This window comes from Nyctereutes procyonoides, unplaced genomic scaffold (genome assembly GCF_905146905.1).
Source record: "Nyctereutes procyonoides isolate TBG_1078 unplaced genomic scaffold, NYPRO_anot_genome, whole genome shotgun sequence".
Classification (NCBI taxonomy): domain Eukaryota; kingdom Metazoa; phylum Chordata; class Mammalia; order Carnivora; family Canidae; genus Nyctereutes; species Nyctereutes procyonoides.
Window position 1 is genome coordinate 18,971,016 of NW_026575043.1, and position 22,246 is coordinate 18,993,261.

General features: G+C 38.6%; 1 protein-coding gene across 1 annotated transcript in view; it reads right to left on the minus strand.

Moving 5' to 3' along the window:
• The window catches only part of RIOK1 (RIO kinase 1), a 29,612-nt gene that overhangs the window by 6,910 nt on the left and 456 nt on the right, over positions 1-22,246 (minus strand). Inside the window, exons 2-16 of the mRNA XM_055322886.1 lie at positions 19,468-19,675; positions 17,163-17,253; positions 16,730-16,799; positions 15,082-15,124; positions 12,204-12,296; positions 11,196-11,308; positions 11,014-11,094; positions 9,564-9,650; positions 9,026-9,163; positions 8,544-8,647; positions 8,206-8,312; positions 5,458-5,523; positions 2,793-2,912; positions 1,950-2,003; positions 31-183 (exon numbers count right to left, since the gene is read on the minus strand). Coding sequence (XP_055178861.1) covers positions 31-183; positions 1,950-2,003; positions 2,793-2,912; positions 5,458-5,523; positions 8,206-8,312; positions 8,544-8,647; positions 9,026-9,163; positions 9,564-9,650; positions 11,014-11,094; positions 11,196-11,308; positions 12,204-12,296; positions 15,082-15,124; positions 16,730-16,799; positions 17,163-17,253; positions 19,468-19,675 — 1,528 coding nt within the window. The remainder of the gene's footprint in view (positions 1-30; positions 184-1,949; positions 2,004-2,792; positions 2,913-5,457; positions 5,524-8,205; positions 8,313-8,543; positions 8,648-9,025; positions 9,164-9,563; positions 9,651-11,013; positions 11,095-11,195; positions 11,309-12,203; positions 12,297-15,081; positions 15,125-16,729; positions 16,800-17,162; positions 17,254-19,467; positions 19,676-22,246) is intronic.

Sequence of the window (22,246 nt, forward strand, 5' to 3'; positions counted from 1 at the left end):
AGAACAAGGGAATGTGAGCTCTCAGCTAACCTTTTTATCAACTTCAACGTCAGCAGTGGGTTTCTTAGAGCAGGCCTGGTCTTCCTGCTCTTCAGAGTCTGTGTCAGAACACTCAGAGCTTCCAGCCTCTTCTGAATCAGAACAAGTCTTTTCCTTATCTTGATTTTCTAGAAGCGCAGGGACCTTGAAAAATATTATAAAACCACATTATTCTAAACCACTTAGTTATCTATTATTAAATGTGTTAATGCTAGAATTCATATTTTTCAGCATTGCAGGTATACACTGAAAAACCATATCCTGTACTGAAATATCGAGAACAACAGTATCAACATCCCACGAGGAAGTGTGGGAGCAGCGCATCCAGTGAGGCTGCCAAACACGCCCAAATGAAGGAACTGGGGCTTAACTGGGTGACCCAGGTCACTGACAGAACTGAGCTAGCATCTGGAAGGATGAGAAATACAGCAGAAGTAAAAAATAAAGATCAATTTGCATAATTTCACGGCTCTCTTCTTATGAATTGAATTTCAAGCAACAGTTACTATTAATCCAATCAAGAGGGAAAATATTTAAACGAGAAATTTTCCTTACCCACACCCCCTGAAGTTTACAGTTTTTAAAGCAGCAGGAAACATTTTTAAAAACCAAGAAGTTTTCTCTTTATAAAAAAAAAATCTTTAATAGGCAATTGTACAAAAGGTTTTCTATGCAGTTTTCACAAAATCTTCACGTGCTGAACTTAAGGCACAACTGCCCTTATACTATTTATAACACAGACTGAATATGTGAATTTTCCTAATTCAACTCTTCCAAAACAAAGACACAGTAAAATTTTCAAAATGCAAACTATGATCCTTCACACTTAAGTCTTTAATTAAGAACATTAAAATAGAGGCGCCCGGGTGGCTGAGTCAGTTAAACATCAGACTATTTTTTTTTTAATAAAAAAAAAAAATTTTTTTAAAGGTTTTATTTATTTATTCACAAGAGACACACGGGGGGGGGAGGGCAGAGACACAGGCAGAGGGAGAAGCAGGCTCCACATAGGGAGCCCGACATGGGACTTGATCTGGGGATTCCAGGATCACACCCTGGGCTGAAGGTGGCACTACACCGTTGAGCCACCTGGGCTGCCCAACATCAGACTCTTGATCTCAGCTTAGGTCTTGATCTCAGGATCATGAGTTCAAGGCCCATGTTGGGCTCCACGCTGGGTGTGGAGCCTTCTTTTTTTTTTTTCTTAAAGATTTCTTTTGGGAGAGAGAGAGCGCACAAGCAGGGGGAGTGGTAACCAGAGGGAGAGGAAGAAGCAGACTCCCTGCTAAGCAGGAAGCCAATGTGAGGTTCATGTGGGGCTCCATCCCAAGACCCTAGGATCATGACCTGAGCCAAAGGCAGATGCTAAAGGGACTGAGCCACCCAGGTGCCCCATGTGGAGCCTACTTTAAAAACAAAACAAAACATTAATATAAACAAGAACTGCCTTTATTTTTGCTTACATTAGAATTAATCCACACCATTCTAAAAATGTAAAACAAAACAAAACAAGATTGTTTCAAGAAAAAACACTACAGGAATCCAGAACTAGAAGGCTGCTAAACCCATGAGATTGCTCAACAGGTTATGTGCCAGTATAAGACCAGATTCTATCGTTTTTTTAAACTGTAAAAAGATCAAGAAACATATGGTTATCATTAATAAGTTCATAAACGAAAACCAAAATATAAAAAGTATCGATGCCTCAGCAACAACAGAAGAGAGGGGCATAAAAAAACCACAAATTCCTGTATTTTAGTCTTACAGTTAAAAAAAGTGAACATAGAGCATTTCTGAAAATGCCCATAAACTTTGAAAGTATCTATACTAGTTATTGTTAGCTTAATTCTAGTATACACTAGGCTTCATAAGCTTCAAAAGAGTATTCACGTAAATGAACAAACACATACCTTCTGAACTCCTGACAAATCTTTCTTTAATCCTGTAACGGTTTGGTACAGAATCTTATCACCAAAAAGACAAAAAGAAGAATCAACATAAAACTAGGCAGTGAAAAACACATGTATTATTACAAAAAAACATTGTACTAATAGTGCTTAAAATTCATCTCCTGGTTAACACAGGAGGTTTATAGCATATAATTCTTTCCCACCAACCATATAGGCAAGTAAACTCTACCCACAAGCAACCCAAAGCCTGATGGTTTTTACAAATGAATCTTCACCACCAATTTTATACTAGAAAACTCTTTGATTCTCAATTAAATGAAATGTATTCTCATCCCCTCCCCTGCCTCAAAATAACTCTATTCTTCTCTATCGGGAATCGTGAAAAGCTGTATTTAGTTATTAATAAAAGGCTTTTAATTTCATCAAAAAAATTGGGGAAATTGTTTCTTGTTTTATAAAGACCTATATAATTGCCTCAATTTTACTTCTTAGCCTGCAAAGTCTAAAAATATTTGCTCTCTGGCATTTTCACAGGAAAAAATGTTCCAGACCTTGAAATATGTATGTTAATGGACCTAGTATAATAATACCATTTACAGCCCAGACTTCTACACAAATCTTCCACTTTCTGCAACCATATAGTTTTCTGAACTCAAATGTGCCATTTTCTTTCACAAATACCAGTGAATTCCCTTTACATCCAATGTGCACGGAGGACCTATTTATTAATGCAAATGGAATCAGCCATCTCACGAGATTAGAAGCCAACATTCAAGGTGGCAGGTGTGCGACAGTAGCTTCCTCTGTAAACTTGCTTGCTACATAATAAACCAAGCTACTCACATTGTCTTGCTGGGCATTCATGGCCATGTCCTCTTCCTTCAATTTCATCATTATATCTATATCCCGTTCGTAATTTTTTACTTCATTCAAGGTTCTAGGAATATATGCTCGCTTAAACACCTAGTGAACAGAGGAAAGTAAAATCCAAAATGTCATTCACAAGCTTTTCTCATTCCCTGAGCATCCCACACCCATCATATCAGAGGAATCTGTCATCATCTACAGCACTGATTCTCAGCCAGGCTCTCTGCAAACACTTGTGTGGCTGTGTGGCATCCCAAAAGGACTTTGTTACTAATGATAAAACATGAAATGATTCGAAGTCTCTTCTTTCTCCTCATTCCACTCCCAAAATCTTTTCTGGGTGGGAAAGAAAGGAATGGAACTGTGGTTAGCAAGTGCTGCCCCTCGCTATGCCTTTGAAAGAGGAACATGTTCTTACATGGAAATCTTATCTACCCTGTGCTGCGGTGAAAAGGAGCCAGAACTGTTGATAAATTCAGGGTGCCTTATATTTATCCGTTACACTGATAAGCTTTGAGAATTTTTGTTAGAATTCTTTATGGGCTGTCTGGGTGGCGCAGTCAGTTAAACGACCAACTCTTGGTTTTGGCTCAGGTCATGATCCCAGGGTCATGAGATCAAGCCCCACGCTGGGCTCTGTGCTTAGTGTGAAGTCTGCCTGAGGATTCTCCCTTCCTTTCCCTCCACCCCTCCCACTTGCGTACTCTCTCAAATAAATAAATCTTTAAAAAGTACACTGATCCCCAAGGTTAAAATAATTTTCTTTTTCACCACACACAAATATTTCAAGTCTGCAATGGCACTGAAGTCAACATTTAAAAATTCACATTTGTGAACTGAAACAGGCTTTTCCTTCTGGAATCATGTTTCAAGAGGTTGTTTAAAAACGTTCTCTATCTAAAGCATCATATTCCCTAATTTCAAACTACACCACAAATCTGTAATAATTGAAACAGTATACCACCAGCACAAATACAGACACATAGATCAATGGAACAAAATAAAGAGCCCAGAAATAAACCCACACATATGTGATCAATTAACTTACAATAAAGGAAACACAAACATATAATGGGGAAAGGATAGTATCTTCAATAAATGGTATTGGGAAAACTGGACAGTCACATGCAAAAGAATGAAACTGGACCACTATCTTAGCATACACAAAAGTAAACTCACGACAGAGGAAAAATCTAAATGTAAGACTTAAAGCCTTAAAATTCCTAAAAGAAAACAATGGTAGTAAACTTAAATGCAGTCTGATTTTTTTGGATCTCTCTCCTCAGGCAAGGGCAACAAAAGCAAAAATAAACAAATGGAACTACATCAAAGTAAAAGCTTTTCACAGAAAACAAAACTATCAACAAAATGAAAAGACAGTCTACTGAGTGGGAGGAGATATTTGCAAATGATGTATCTAATAAGGGATTAATATCCAAAATATATAAAGAACTCCTAAAACTCACCACCAACAAAAAACAAACTGATTAAAAAAATGGGCAGAAGACACAAATAGAGATTTTTCCAAACACATACAGATGACTAACACACCCAAGACAACATGCTCAGCATCAATGATTATCAGGGAGCTACAAGTCTAAACCACAATGAGATACCACCTCACACCAGTCAGAACAACCATATCAAAAAGAAGTGATGGCTAAGATGTGAAGAAAAAGAGAATCCCCATGCACTTCTGGTGGGAATGCAAAATGGTGCAGCCACTATGGAGGTTCCTCAAAACATTAAAATAGAATTACCACAAAATTTGGGAATTCTACTCCTGGGTACTTACCCAAAGAAATTAAAAACACTAATTCGAAGAGATGCTGCACCCCTATGTTCACTGCAGCATTATTTACAATAGCTAAGGTGAGGAAGCATCACAGAAGTGTCCATTAATAAAGAAAATGTAGATACACACACACAAACACACACACACACAAACAATAAAATATGACTCAGCCATAGAAAACAATGAAATTTTGCTATTTGTTGTGACATGGATGGATCTTGAGGGTATTAGGCTAAGTGAAATAAGAGAAAGAAAAACACTAAATGATTTCCCTTATATGTGGATTCCAAAAAAACCAAAACAAATGAGCAAACAAAACAGAAAAAGACTCATTAATATGAAGAACGAACTGATGGTTGTCAGACAGGGAGAGGATGGGGCAATGAGCAAAATAGATGAAGGGGATTAAAAGGTATAAAACTTCTAGTTTTAAAATAAATACATCACAGGCATATAAATACAGCATAAGAAATAGTCAATAATATTATAAAAACTATGGTGACAGATGGTAACTAGACTTATTGTGGTGACCACTCAGTATGTACATAAATGTTGAATCACTGCTGTACACCTGAAGTAACACAGTACTGCACAGCAACTATTGTTCAAATAAATAAATAAAGCTCTCCATCTAGGACAATGGGCTAATAGGCTGCTGAGTGGAATGAAGTAATTAAATGTAATTTATAGAATTTGGTTCAGTTATGTTATATACAAGGTAATATTCTCATCATTTGAAAACTGCTTCTCTCTGAAAATCAAGTTCGTAACCTAGTATGCCCTTAAGAAAACCAGAACCTCAAAACAAAGTGTTTCCTATGGCTTTGAATAGATAATACATCTTACCTCCTCATCCACATGATCTTGGCTGGACCTTTCTTCCTTGGTCCTCTGAGATGCTATTTCCATGGCCTGGGAAAGAAATAGAAAGTTACTTTCCTTTATGTTCAACCTACAGAAGATGCATCCATTTCTCACTTTAGTACAAACCTGCTCTCATTTCTATCAGTATCACCCCTACACTTCTGGAAGAAAGGCCTCTAGTGATACAGGTTAGCTGTCGGATCTCATCAAAAAGGCTGCTGTCAGCTCAAAAGTAACAGCGTAAGTCAAACTATCTAGCCTCAGGGGATTCCTAGCCCTTTCCTCAAGAGTAAAATTACTTTCCCTAATATTTTTTTTAAAAGTAGGCTCCCCACCCAGCACAGAGCCTAACGCAGGGCTTGAACTCAAGACCCTACTTTTCCCAATTTTTAAGTGATTAGCAAAAATATTACAGGAAAACCAAGACCTGAAGATTTTGAATAACTGCCCTTTAATTCGTGAGCAGTCAACGAAGGAATCCAAGAGAAGTGGATCGTCCTCTAATTTTGCGTATGTGTCTCTAACACTGAGAAAGAACAAACCGCCAAAGGAATCTCTTTGAGCGGGATCCCTGGGTGGCGCAGGGGTTTGGCGCCTGCCTTTGGCCCAGGGCGCGATCCTGGAGACCCAGGATCGAATCCCACATCGGGCTCCCGGTGCATGGAGCCTGCTTCTCCCTCTGCCTGTGTCTCTGCCTCTCTCTCTCTCTGTGTGTGACTATCATAAATAAATAAAAATTAAAAAAAAAAAAAAGGAATCTCTTTGAGCAATTACTGCAACCAAGGTGACCAAGACACATAAAACACATAAAACTTATGTATTTTTGGCTTATAAACACATAAAACTGGAAATTTGTTCTCTACTTAGAATATACAGAAAAAAAGGAGAGAATCATGGTGCTAGAAATTTTTTTATTTTATGTTCAGATATTAAAATTAGTGCTGAAGAATTTAGGAATAAAAATGCTATATATTTATTCAATTAATATATGCAAGTGTTCAGTATGTTCCAGGTACTGGTTACAAACTGGCAATACAAGAATAAATTTCCCATCCCTTGAGGGTTCGTGGTCTAGTAAGAGGTTGACAACATTAAAAAGAACTTAATTCCCAGAAGCTCCTGGGTGGCTCAGTTGGTTAAGTGTCTGACCCATAATCTCAGCTTGGGTCTTGATCTCAAGGTTGTGAGTTCAAGCCCCAGGTTAGGCTCCAAGTCTAGCAACTTAAAAAAAAAAAGAAGAAGAAAAACTTAATGACAAGTGAGGCAGTACGACCACTTCTACTATAGGCTCACATGATCTGAGAAATAAGCCTGCTAACAATGACATGTGTCTGATTTCTCGTGGAGAAAGCTTCCTCAACAGAACTCTAATGTTGACAAGCTAGAGAAAAAGATGGGGAGAATATGAAGAGGTATAGTACCTGGAAAACTGTGTCAGGATGTGCATGCCATGTGCCCAGTATTCCATGATTGAGAGGCAATAAAAGTGAAAACAGATAAACTGACACCAAAATCAAAATGCTACAATCAGTAGCAGTACAAAGAATGGGAGAAAATACCTGTAAATCATAGATCCGATAAGGGGTTAATATTCAGAATATGTAAAGAAATCTTGCAACCCAACAAGCGCAAAAAAAAAAAAAAAAATCATCTCATTTAGAAACAGGCAAAAGGCTGCAGTAGACATTTCTCAAAAAAAAAAGATATATAAATGGACAAGAAGCACATGAAAAAAGATGCTCGACATCACTAATCATCAGGGAAATGCAAAACTGAAACACCACCTCACACCCATCAGGATAGCTAACCCAAAAAAAAAAAAAAAAAACCCTTCCACAAAAACAAAACCAGAAAATGGTTAGGATGTATGTGAAGAAATCGGAACCCTTTGCACACTGTTGGGTAAGAATGTAATATGGCTTAACCACTAAGGAAAACAGTATGGCAGTTCCTCAAAAAATTAAAAGCTGAATTACCATACAACACAGCATTTCCACTTTTGGGTAGATACCCAAAGGAATTGAAGAGATATTTGCGCACCCATGTTCATAGCAGCATTATTTACAACAGCAAAAAGGTGGAAGAAACCCAAGTGTCCACTCACAGATATATGGATAAACAGGATGTGCTTGCACACCATGAATGAATGTTGAGGACATTATGCTAAGGGAAATAAGTAGCCAGAAAAAGGAAAAGACATCATGACTCCATGTATATGAGGTACCTAGAGTAGACAATGTCACAGACAGAAACAGAATGGGCTGGGGGGAAGGAGAAACAGGGAGTTAGTGCTTCATGGGTATAGAGTTTGTATGTTACAAACTGACAAAGTTCTGGCCATGGACCATGGTGATGGTTGCACAACATTATGTGAATGTACATAATACCACTTACATGTGGTTACGATGGTAAGTTTAATGCTATGTGCATTTTATCACAATTCCAAAAACTCTGATTCAGAAAGGCCTCTGAGAAACAAGGGAAAGACCAGAAGCAAGTAAGTTTCTCACTAAACAGTCACAAACTTTGGCGATCTATGTAATCTTGCCTGATGCTTCAAGTCGAGAAACCTGGCATTCCAACTGGCTTTTGATTCCCTATGTGTGAAATCAGGAGAAAGTCTCAGGACGCTGTTGAAATGAACAAACACTGAGCAATCTGAGTCTCCAAGAAGTGCCACGTAAGTGCAAATTACTACTACTTTCTGTTCTTTTCTTCACCCCATCTCACCTTTGAGAGGTAGGCGTCCATGTTCTCATGTGTAATGGATGGATCTGTGACAAATTCAAAGAGCTCCCGCACAGTCATCACAGCAACACTGTGCTTCAAAAAGAAATCTGTTGGAAGGAAAATGCAGTACAGCTTTAAAAGGGAAAAGGTTGTTATTCCAACTACTTTATAGAGAAACAAAGACATGGGTAAAAATATAAAATATACCGTCTCCCAGCAAACAGGCTAAGTATCACTACATCAAAAAATTTAGTGCCAACATCTTGAATCAAGAGCTTACCAGAGTACAGAACCAACATATGCAAATAAGCTGGTAGGAAATTCTAATTTCCACTCACCATTGATATTGGCACAGTCTTTTCTCAAGAACTCCAAGGCATGTGGGTGGTCATGCTCTACGGACTGAGAAACGTCAATGATGTACACATCTCCACTATGGTACCTGTGGGCCAGACACACAAGGACTTGGGATCTACTTTCCTGAATTTTTGTTGTTGTTGTTTTAAAAAAAAATTCTATTTTAAGAGCAATTTGATCTAACCAATAGATCAAATAAAGTGGGTAAGGATAAGAGGCCACTTTGACTAGCAAGAGATGAAAACTGAGACAATTTCCCAAGTACTATCACTCTATTAATGATCAGCTGGTCAATTCTGTGACGAAGGCCACTACAGGCAGAGAACACATGCTATCCTATGACCATGTGGAAGCCAACTTCAAAACTTTAGAATTTAAAAATGACTTCTTGGGTTGAGATTTCATTTTTTTAAAGGACACGAAACGCCATACTGGAAGTTCCTCGGGGACCAAACACACTTACAGCATGTTAAATTCACTGAGATCTGCATGGACAAGTCTGGCATCCTGATACATTCTTCTCATGTACTGGATGACCTGCAGATACAACTCCCGAGCCTTGGATTCTGATAACTGGACGTTTTTCAACAGTGGTGCTGGCCTTCAATACAAATAAAATAAACTAAGAGAAAATGCCCAGAACAAGTTTTCTTGGTTTACAATACATTGCTACATGGACTTCTTTTTGACAAATCATCACTAAAAAATCTGGGTCACTACAGATGTACCAATGCAAAAAAATTTGTCAAGAAACAGGTGTTCTCCCAGCTTACTGTATAAAACATCCCTCAAAAATAGGGTGAACTTTGTTATTTTGAAGCATTTTGGGACTTAAAAAAGTAGAATAAGTTAGCTCTGTGCATGATAGTGGAAAAGATTCACAAAAAACCTTCCAAGCTGAAAGGAGCTATTTAAATGGGAAATGGTCATACACTGGATAATCCAAAGCACTTAAAGACACACTTCTGAGCATGTAATTATTAGGCATTCCATGTACTCACATGTCGTCTTTACCAATGAAGCCCATGACAAGAACATGACTTCTCAGCAGGATAGGCTCTGGGCATGGGATCTGTGCTGTGTTTAGTCTGTGGTATTCAATCAGATAAAAGGACAAATGAAAAGGTGACATAGAATCTCCAGCAAATTAAATGGCTACAGAACACAAGATCAGTATTACTGTAAGGTAACAGCACCAACACATCTCAACTGTATTACTGTATTTCATCAACTTTAAGGCCCAACATATCTCAACTGCATTACTGTATTTCATCAACTCTAAGGCCAGTGATTTTAAGTGGTACCATGATGCACAACCAAGAATGACACAACACTGGCAATTTAACTACATCTCACAGCCTCTCATGTGGGGTGCTTGGGTGGCTCAGTCAGTTAAGCATCTGCCTTCAGCTCAGGTCATGATGCCAGGACTTGTGGGATCGAGCCCCAAGTTGGTCTCCCTGCTCAGCAGGGAGCCTACTTCTCCCTCTCCCTCCCACTCTCCTCGCTTGTGTGCGCTCTCTCTCTGAATAAATGAAACCTTAAAAAAAAAATTATTGCCTCTAGTGCTCAGCCCAATTCCAGAGATATCCAACTGTGCAATGTGCATCTCAGAACTGATGAAATGCAGCAGATACGTCTTCTGAGTTGATTAGACTCAACAATGAGTAATCAAACAGTTGGGTCTCAGGGCTCCTGACTGGCTCAGTTGGTAGAGCACATGACTCTTGACCTTGGGGTTGTGAGTTCGAGTCCCACACAGGGTATAGTTTACTTACAAAATAAAAACCAGTTGGATTCATACCTGATAGCTAAGTGAGCATAGGAAGATTTCAGAAGACTTTCAAAACAAGTACTTAACACTAAAATATCCAACATATGTCACCAATGCACAGCATATAAAAAATTAAAAGGTATTTGAAAGAGGGAGGAAAAGAATAGCTTCGAATTTTTGAGAAAGCTTGATCTCAACTAGGTTAGTTGCCCTCACCTGATATCGAAGTGTCAGTACAAAGAATATATAAATATGTCCAAAATTGGACCGAAGAAAAGGAAACTATAATAATAGTATAGGACCTAACAAAACTATCTAAAACTCCAATGCCTATAAAAAATGACACATGAGCCTCAAAACCTGATTGTCATTTCCCTGTTTAAAATCTTGCAATACCCTCCTATCATCCTCAGTATAAATTTTAAATGCTTTCACACACCTTCCAAGGTGCTTCAAATGATCCAGCCTTGCTGAATAAATGTGAATTTTTCTGTAATGGGTTCTCAAAAGAGAGAAGATCAGGTTTTTTGTTGCTTCTGCTTACCTCAGCGGATCTAACAGAAATGAACATCACTACAAGTCTCCACCTTTGGACAGAACCTACTGGGATTTGCCAGCAGGAAGGTGCAAGGGCCAGTATCTTGAGCACAGCACATACACATGCCCCTGAGAGTTACCTGATTAAGTTCCTCATTTCTTTTTCTGCCCAAGTTTTCACCATTTTCCTGGGGTTTCCTTTACAATAGCCATGACGAAATCTGGAACAAGAAAAATATTTGTTATTCCAAACATTCCATTATTCCAGTTTTTATTTTAGGATATAGAAATTAGGCCAACTGGAAAAAGAATCTGAGCTCACCTGAATTCCCCACTTACATACTTATCCCGATCTTTGAACACCAAAATAGAAGTTTTGTAAATTTTGATTGCTCTGCTCTCTCCATTTGCTGTGCTAGCATGGTACACATTAGCCTATTTTGTGTCAAAAAGAAATGAACTTTGTGTTAAATAACGACAAACAGTATTTTAATTTTCACTCTATTTGATTCTATCCTCAAAAGTTTAAAAAACTCAAGTGAACTAAAGCAACATGCATTAAGCAATACCATCATCATCCGAATATGTCAATTACAAAACGTCATACCAAAAGGTATAGTAAGTAGAGCTCTAATTTACACATATAGTAAGATCCACTTTACAGACAAGAAATGGTTTCGAACATTTTCCTCTCTCAAGTGTGTGAAAAATATTTCAAGACATTCTTATTTCATCATTTATAAACTGAGTTTTACTGAGAACTGCTTCCCATAGAAAGAGTTGCTAATTTAAAAACGCCATCGGGGGGGGGGGTGACTGGGTGGCAGACACTGAGGGGGGCACTTGACAGGATGAGCACTGGGTGTTATTCCGTACGTTGGCAAATTGAACACCAATAAAAAATAAATTTATTATTAAAAATAAAATAAAAATAAAAAATAAAAACTCCATCTGTATCCACAAAGAAAAAATGGTAAAGAGATTCATTTACTCAGAGAACCTAGATTAATCCCCTGTGCCCACTAGTAACTATGTGATAAGCACTCAAGCCTGCAGTAATCTGACCATATATGCTTACCGTGAGCATTATCTGCACTCAGTGAACCAGGATAGTAACAGTGGTGAAAACGTATAGTTCTGTGTACAACCTCCTGCCTACCCATAAATATTAATAAAGCTATTTTTAGAAATACTAAACTATTCTGACTTGTGTATTTTTTTCCTTTTTCTTTTAAAGGCACCATTTATTTATTAAGTGCCTTAGTTTCATTTAGTAGCTGAAGTAAGAAAACTAACATGAAAACATTCAGGCATCCAAAGAAAAGCTCACTTCTTTTCCTGTGCTAATGCAGCCATTTATTTCTGATATGATTCCTCTAGTTAACATCTTGAATAATATCATTCGTGTTCTAGGATCCAACACCTATAAAAAGCAAAAAAACCAGAAAGTTCAGTAAGACAGTACCAAATATTTATTTTCTTCTTCTTTTTTTTTAAAGATTTTACTTATTTATTAATTATTCACTCATTCTCGAGAGAGAGACAGGCAGAAGGAGTTGCAGGCTACACACAAGGAACCTGATGTGGGACTTGTCCCAGATCCCAGGATCACGCCCTGAGCCAGAGGCAGACCCTCAACCACTGAGCCACCCAGGCGTCCCTGTATCAAATATTTCTCATTGAGACATTTGACTGTTATTAAACTGAAAAGCTTAAGTACTATGATACCCTGGCTGACTAGATGAGTCTCAATTATGATATTTTTATTCACTCCAATTTTTAATAAATATGACACAAAAGCCAAAGGAATAAGAGACGAACCAATAAATTTGTTCAGTCACAGAAATGAAAGTCTACCAAGTCAAAGGGAAGCAGACATTGACTCTAGACTAATATTAGCTAATAAAATATAAAGCAAGTCACATATGTAGTTTTACATTTTCTAGTTACATTAAAAGGAGTAAAAAAATTGTAGATAAATTTTGTTTTAATATATTTCAAAGTATATCTAAAACACTATCAATTTCAACACATGTTTGATACAAAGCTACCAGCAAGAGACGTAACACTGTGTTTTTTTATACCAACTCTTCATAATTCGGTGTGCTTATGTTTATATCAATTCTCAATTCAGACTAGTGACATTTCAAGTGCTCAGTGGCCACTGTACTGAACATGCAACTTTAAGTCAGGGGTCAGCACCCTACAGCTCATGAATCAAATCCAGGCCACAGCCTGTTTTTCTATAGCCTGTAAGCTACAAATGGTCTTTACATTTTAAAATAGTTGTTAAAAAAAAAAAAAAGGCATTGTGAGCCACAATGCTTAAAGTATTTATTTAACCCTCTAAAGAATTTGCACACCTCTGCTATGGATGATCATGTAAATCAGGAAAAGGATCTCCTTAGAAGTCAGCGTAATCAACTTTCTTTTTAAATTTTTATTTATTTATTTACAGAGGGAAAGAGAACATAAGCAGGGAGAGCAGCAGGCAGAGGGAGAGGGAGAGGGAGAAGCAGGCTCCCTGCTTGATCCCACGACCCCAGGAATCCTGACCTGAGACAAGGCAGACGCTTAACTGACTGAGCTACCCAGGAGCCCCAGACCTATCAGTCTTGAGTAAAAAGGATTCTAAAGTCCTCTTTAACAAAAAAGAAGGCAACGGATTTAAAGCCTGGTCCTGTCCATGTCTGAACTAAAGCAGCCACATATTTACACACAATTTCAAGCAGCAGCATCTCCAGGGAGAAGGTGTAAAGTGGGAAAGTCTAACTATGCTTTAGGGTCTGTCCTGCAGTGATGCAGTTGCGGTCATACCAGAAACCTAAGGTTAATAAGAAGAAAATCCTGGAAGACTGCACGACTAAAAGTCAAACTGCACCTATGGCAACTAGAGCTGGGGCCGAAGGAGCCAGGCAGAATCAGATGGAAGCCAAGTCAGGGGTGCAGGAGGAGCAAAATGCACCAAAATGGCTTATAAGCCAAATAGGCAAAGACAAACACACAAAGTGAATAAATTTACAGACACTTAAAAGACCGTTTATGGTCAAGATATACACTCTTATTCCAAATTAATTTGGAAAGGGGACAAAAAGGATTTCCTGCCTTAGTTATTTTAGGGTTTGAAAACTAGAGCTGCCTCACTTCTCTCGGCTGGACTACCCTTTGTTTTCTATTACACACACACACACACACACACACACCCCACACAAAATAACTACATTAGAGGACAATGAAGACATGGATCCCAGACCTACTCCCGCCTAACTACAGGTGGAATTCTTCAACCGTACAAGTGCTTTTGGAACTCAGGTTGGTGTGCCTCCCTTGTGGGCTGAGGTGGACAGTAGCAGGGGTGGTTATATCTCAAACCAAGGATCTGTGGGTAGAAGAGGCTACTATTGCAAAATGAGCTTATTCCTCTCTGTAGGGGTGTGGAGAAGGGTGGCGGGCAGCAGTAGCAATGTTCTGACCCTTTCTATAACCTTCACATCAAAAATCTGGGTCAATGCTAATACTCAAGCACAATTCTCCACATATGAGAAAATCTTCCCCCACTCCTGAATAGAAAGAATAAACTCTCTACATATGGGAAAGTTTTCCACCAGTCTTGAATAAAAAGAATAAAACAAGCATTAACTTCTAAAGCAAGTAAGAAATTCCTAATTCAAAATTACACACACACATACACATACACCTGCTTTGTGGCAGATACCTATCTTTTGGAAAAGCTCACAAAATTCCTGCTGACCTTGTTTAAAACAAGACAAAAGATTTCTGGTCTTAGTAAATTCTGCTTCCCCAGAGAAGATGAAAGCACTGCATGATGGCCACAGAGGGAAGCATGACTCTAATTTATCTATTAATAGTCCCATTACAAATGAAGCAAAATGTAGATTTCTAAACTCAAAACCACAAGAAGAGTAATTTTAAATAACATTAGCATTAAGCAAGAATGAATGAATGCAAACTATAATCCCAAGAGAAAAGAAATGCTTATTCAAAAATGAGAGCTTGAGGAGAAACCTGGGTGGCTCAGCCTGTTAAGCATCTACCTTCAGCTCAGGCTATGATCGCGGGGTCCTGAGATGAAATCCCACATCCCTCTCCCTCTGCCCTGCCCCGTTCATGCTCTTTCTCTCTCAAATAAAAAAATAAAATCTTCAAAAAAAATAAAAATGAGAGCTTGCAGCATACTTAAGCCGTACCTGTTCCACCGTTGCTCTGTCTGCCTTATCTTTGATGCGATACCTAACCAAAACCAAAAAAGTATATGTGACAATCAAAATTCAGAAACCAAAATAAAAAGTTCCCAAATGTAAATCATTTTGTGAAATTCCTAAATAGGTAGTTTCTTTAACAACAAATTTCATAATTTCATTGTAGTTTATCTCAGTGATGATTCCTTCATGTTCCCTTAATCATCAATTCAATTCCCTAGAATAAAAGGAGCACATATGCAGGAAGAAAGAATAATTCTCTCCAAATTTCAGAAGGATTACATAAAAAGACCAGCAGGGGTAAAGTGAACTATGTTGCAAAAAAAACACACATCGAATTTGTTAATATTGTTCTTAAATCTTTAATGATTCTATTAGCACAGAATTAAAGTCATTTATACTACCCTCGCTTTAGAGTCCCCTTCTACAAAGACACGGGTCTTTATCATCTTAAGATAGTTACTGGGGTCTACATTAAAGTGCAAACTCTGATTGGCTTCAGCTCACTACTGACTCAATTAGCAAACTCATCTAAACTCATAAAGATTCAAACACTTCCACGAAATAACAAATGACTATGGCAGCTCTCTAAAAGCTTATTTATCTTGGGGTTGAGCATCAGAATCCTGATTTCAGCTCAGATTATGATCTCAGAGTTGTGAGATCAAGCTCCCCTGTCCTCCCACTCTGTGCTTAGTGGAGAGTCTGCTTGAGATTCTCTCTCTCCCTCTCCCCCTCCCTCTGCTGGTGTGTGTGTGTGTGCGCGCGCACAAATGTGCTCTCTCTCTAAAATAAGTAAACTTTTAAAAAGAGAAAAGTGGCTTTTTTTTTAATCTCTTGGGTATAGCAATAAACCAGAAGAAAACTGGTTTTTAAGGTTTTTTTTTTTTCTTTTTTAAAGATTTACTTATTTTGGAGGAAGAGAATGCACACGTACAATACACTTGCAAGCAGGGGCAGGAACAGAGCAAGTGAGTGAGCGAGCAAGCGAGAGACTCCCCAGGCAGACTCCTGCTCAGCCTGATAAGGGGCTCAATCTCATGACCCCAGGGTCACGACCTGAGCCAAAATCAAGAGTTGGACAATTAACTGACTGAGCCACACAGGTGGCCCTAAAGTTCAGTTCTAACACTACTAGTTGTATAATCTTAGTATCACTTTCTACAACGTATTGTTAACACCTTAGAGTTATTAGGATATAGAAGTTATCCAGTTCTTAACAACTGGTTTTGAGAAGAATAAATAGAAACTATTCTTAGTTATATCACTAATTTTAAATCTTCCCTTGAATTTTTAAAAATATTTCATGGAAGAGAGAAAATTTTAATAAATTCTTAAAAGGGAACACTTTTACACTCTAACATTTTAAACTACATTTTAATTTAAAACCTGTTACCATCCTTAGAGTACATCTGTGAATTTCACAGACTATAGCTTAACCGTACACTTCTTAAGACTCAATATTTTCAACTTATTAAGGAAAGGATATCCTCATTTAAGCTAAGAAAATAAAAAAAGAAAAAACTGGTTTAAATATACAAAGAAATATCCTTTCCAAAAGAGTTATGACCAAGATACTGTTTAATTTGTGTAGAATTAGTCCCTATAAGCCATGTTTCATAGTTAAATTACTTACATATCTGCTTCCTTTTGCCTAGACTTTTCGGTGACTTTATTTATGACAGAATCGGTAACATTTAGCTTATCTGAAAATTAAAAAATCCACAATGTAAACAACATTTAAGAAAAAAAGACTTTCTGAATAGAATACTTCTCCTATCTTCCTTATTTTATAAATATTTTGTTACATGTAGAATATCTTTCAAAAATGAAACTTAAATAGATAACTGTAACTTTATAACTCGACAGTAGGAAAAACAGACCTAGAAAAGCAAAAGTTAAAGTCTCTTCCTAAAGCCAGGTTTTTAAATTACTGATTTTTATCTTCTTTAAACATTAGTCAGCCAGTAATGCTGAATACACTCATTTCTTGATCTAGTAACATTTTATAAGACTTCACAGTTTCTGAAGAGCTTCCTCAGAGCCCAAATATATTTTCATGAACTCACCTAGATTAATTTTATTCTCAAATTTCCGTAAGACCTTGTCTGCTGGAGTAGACATTTTGGCTGAATTGCAGTTGGAAGTCTGTCGATTTGCCTAGAAGACAGGAGTTTCAGAGTTGAACGCCCTATGTAGAAATACAGATCTAGGGTTCTTAATCATGTGCCTTTTTCCTTAGCTCACAGTTAACTATTAAAGCATCAATACTTAAATGAGTACCCTAAAAACAGGTTAAGGATCAATCATATTTGTGCAAAAATGTTTTTAAAAAGACATTTGAAATAGAACAAAGTTGATGGGTAAAAGAGACTGCTCAATCTGCATTTTTTTAACCTCTCTACAGTGCATTCTTCATTATTATAAATAACAAATTAAAATTAAATGCATTTTTCTAGTTTGACTGCTTTATAGATTTAAAATTTGAAAATGTTCATTTACCCTTGAAGTGTATCACAAATTAGATCAATATTAAATGAGTTCTAAGAGTCTCATGTTGGGCCTACTGTCCACAGAAAGGGAAAGATTAAGTATGAGGCTTATCAACTTATAGTGGCACTATGTACAAACTTAAATAATAGCAAAAAGAGAAGAAAGAACCCATAAATAAGAGAATACAGTAAGATAAAAAGGGCGCAGAGGAATTGCTGACTTGATCCTGTTATTTCAACTTGGAAGTGTGAGGCTGACTTTTTTCTTGCTGCACAGACCTCTTTGAAGTCTACTACTAAATATAACTTTTCAAACATTTCTAAACACAGGTTCACAGCAAAAAAAAAAAAAAAAAAAAAAAACAAAAAACCACAGGTAAAAAGTTTAATCACCTATAATCCCCACTACTCAAATAGCTAACATTTACACACGTAAACTTACTTGTTTTTCTAGCTTTATTAAAAGGGATTACACTCTTTATGTTAAAATAGCTCAATGTCTCAACAATGAATCAATGGAGGAGTTACCAAAACAAGACCACAAGTGTGAAATTCATCTGGTTATTTTTTAAATGCATGGATTCTAGTCCATGATATAGCAATCTTAATATTCAAAGAAATATTGTTGGTTTTGTCCCTCTCATCTCTTTCAGAAACCTTTATGCTCCAGGAAAATGTACTATGTTAATCCTAGGACTCTGCAAACTCCTGGAACACTAAGTACTTCCAGGTGAGAAGGCGGCTCTACACAGTTTGGTAACTTGTGTTCTGTACCTAGTATACGATGGTAGATCATAAACACATCTTCATATCATTAATATAGTTTTCCACTGCAACCTATTTTAAGGCTGCCTAATATCCCATCATGTGAAATCAGTCCCACGGTAAATTTAATCAAGGTTGCTTCCAATGTTTCTCTATAAGCAATACTGGAGAATCATTCTTGTAACATTCCTGGCACAATCCTAGAACTGTTGAATCAGAGCATTTATTTTATGTTTTAAAAGCCCAGGGGATCCCTGGGTGGCGCAGCGGTTTGGCGCCTGCCTTTGGCCCAGGGCGCAATCCTGGAGACCCGGGATCGAGTCCCACATCGGGCTCCCGGTGCATGGAGCCTGCTTCTCCCTCTGCCTATATGTCTCTGCCTCTCTCTCTCTCTCTCTCTCTGTGACTATCATAAATAAATAAAAAATTTAAAAAAAATTTAAAAAAAAAAATAAAAGCCTATTATTACATGCCAGTTTATCCTCCAAGTAACTGTACTTATTTACTCACCAGCAATTATAGATGTTGGGTCGTGGTCAGTTTCATAGGTGAAAAAAATGGCATCTCTACATATTTAACCTGCATTTTATTAAGGAAGTTGAACTTTTTCTTCATGTTTCTTAACCATTTGTAGTGAGTGAACTGCTTATTCACGTCCTTTCCCACGCAGATCTTAAAGCTCATCATCTTGTCATAGTTTAAAGAACTCTTTTTAAATTTACTGATTATTGGGATGCCTGGGTGGCTCAGTGGCTGAGCATCTGCCTTTGACTCAGGGCATGATCCTGGAGTCCCTGGATCAAGTCCCACATCAGGCTCCCTGCATGGAGCCTGCTTCTCCCTCTGCCTGTTGTCTCTCTGCCTCTCTCTGTGTCTCTCATGAATAAATAAAATCTTTAAAAAAAAAATTTACTGATTATAAAAGGAATCTACAATCAGGAAATTATCAGAAATATGAAAAGGATGAAGAATGAAAATGGTTAAAGTCTGGGGCTACAGGGCAACATAACCTGAGGGAAATCTTTCAGGTTAGTCAATTCCGGAATGGCAAAAAGTCCTTTGAGAAAAGATGACATAAACAATAACATAAAGATGTATAGCATCATTTATAAATTACCTGGGGGTTACACCTTGCATTGAAGATATAAGTCTTGGTGAGTTTTCCAACTCCATCATCCCAGTCCCAGTCGTCGTCCTCCTCCTCATCATACTCCTCTTCTTCCTCCTCCATCTCATCTCCACCTGCCTTCTCAGACACATTCTTCTGCAGGTTTTCAAACTGAACATCACCTTGCTCTCTGACGGTCTTCAAGTCAATACTTTCACTAGAAATACCAATGTTTCAGCATGTTTACACATAACTCTAATATGACTTACTCAAACATTTACTTGTGCTACAACAGACCAAGTCTATACTAATAAATGTATAAGTTTTCCTTCCACCGTACCTCCCAATAAAACAGATTTCAGAGCGCCATTCCCATTGTTTGCTCATTCTCCAAGTCCTACTAAACAAGTACAGAAGGTATGAAACCCACTTCTGCCTTAATGAAGTTAGGATTTACACTGTCATTTTCATAAATATAATCCTTAATTTGATCCTTCAATTGCCATAAACCTAGAGTGGCATGTTTAAGCTGGACTTCATTTGTACCAGAACTCCTCAACCTCAGCTGGGCAATTCTTTGTTGTGGGAAGTTGTTTTGTGCCTTGCAGGACGTTTAGCACTATTTCTAGCCTCTACCAACCAGATGCTACTCTGCACATCCCCACCACCCAGTTGTAACAAACAAATGTCTCTAAAGATTGCCAAGAAACTCTGAAGTGTGGTGGGGTCACAAAATCCACTGATTTATCTTCAGTCTTGTGAATAGTGGATATTTCCAGTGATGGATGGTAAACCAGTGCACTCATTACTGTTTATTCACCAGTCGTCACTGGGCTGTGTTTCTTCTTCCTACTTCTTCCCTAAAGATTTATATATGCCTCTTTGGAAACAAAAATCTGGAATGCTTTTGAAATAAAATCCTATTTCTCTGGCTAAATCTTATGTAACCTTCCAGTATTAGCTTATGATCAATTGCTCAGGGAAGTCTTCCCTATTCCTTATCCACTTTTCCTTTGTACTACTTACCCAATTCTAATGCAAATATCTACTGTCTAATTATTTTTTAAAGATTTATTTATTTATTTATTTATTTATTTATTTATTTACAATAGACATAGAGAGAGGCAGAGACACAGGAGGAGGGAGAAGCAGGCTCCATGCTGGGAGCCTGACGTGGGACTCAATCCTGGGACTCCAGGATCATGCCCTGGGCCAAAAGCAGGCGCTAAACCCCTGAGCTACCCAGGGATCCCCATCTACTATCTAATTATTTAATGTTTCCCCTCCTCCCATGCAAGCCCTGTGTCAATCAGGGTGTTGTTTACCAATGTATCCCTACCCACTGACATTAGATGTGACACACAGAAAACGATCAACAATTTAATAAAACCTACAAGTAATGAATCCTTACTGCGAACATAAAGTAAAAACTGTTTGCTTGTAATTCCAAAGGAACTCTTATGTTTCACGTAGGCGTTATCCTTCATTCCTTTTGCTCACATCCGATCCACCACCAGATCTTGTCACTTCTACCTCCAACACATATCTCTGTGACCCTGTCTCTAGCTCCCCTCATGTTTGAACCGAATTACTTTATCATTTTTTTTTCTTTAAAGAGAGAGTGCATGACTTGAGGGTGGAGGTGGGGTGCAGAGGGAGATGGAGAGAGAGAATCTTAAGCAGGCTCCACGCCTAGCTTGAGCCAGATGCAGGCCTGAATCCCACCACCCTTGAGCTGAAATCAAGAGTCAAACCCTTAACCGGCGGAGCCACCCAGGCACCCCCATTTTATCAACCTTGAACTGCTTCCATCCATGCCTATCCTCTCTGGAAGAGTAATTCCTTTAAACCATAAATCACATTGTGTCATTCCCCTGCTAAAAGTGTCTCCTACGTCTTTCATTCTATTCAGACCTGGAAAAACATCGCCAGCTCCTTGTCATCGCTTCCGAGGCTGTCCATGACCCGGCCCCTTCTCGTTTCTCCATCAGAGCCTCGCCATCCTCCCAATTCCTGCTGTGCTCCAGGTACGTGGCCTCTAGATCCTCCCTTCATAGCCAGAAGGGGCAGCCCCGCTGGGCCTCTGCACTCGTCTCCTCTTGCTGAACTGCTGTTCCCTTCTGCTCTTCCCGACTTTAGCTCCTTTTCTGTTGTTCCAATCCGGACTTACCTTTCCCCTGACATTGTCAACTACTCTGCCTATCAACTGATTTCAATTATTTGCATTAGCGCCTAACATCTGTTTCGGGGCTCTTAAACTATCTCTATGTACCCCATGGTCAAGTCCTCGCTCCCATCCAGAAGGCAACGTTCAGGCGACGGCAGGGACTCTCGTCTGATTCATCACCGTCTCCAGCGCCCCCGACAGAACCTGCACACAACAGGCGCTCCGATTCTGGACGTTGGATGCAGCTCAAGAGGCAAAAATCTGTTTCCTGGGCGGCCCGGGTGGCTCAGCGGTTAGCGCCGCCTCCGGCCCAGGGCGTGACCCTGGAGACCGTGGATCGAGTCCCGCGTCGGGCTCCCTGCGTGGAGCCTGCTTCTTCCTCTGCCTGGGTCTCTGCTTCTCATGAATAAGTAAATAAAATATTTTTTTAAAGAAAAATCGGGGATCCCTGGGTGGCGCAGCGGTTTAGCACCTGCCTTTGGCCCAGGGCGCGATCCTGGAGACCCGGGATCGAATCCCACGTCGGGCTCCCGGTGCATGGAGCCTGCTTCTCCCTCTGCCTGTGTCTCTGCCTTTCTCTCTCTGTGTGTGTGTGACTATCATAAATAAATAAAAATTAAA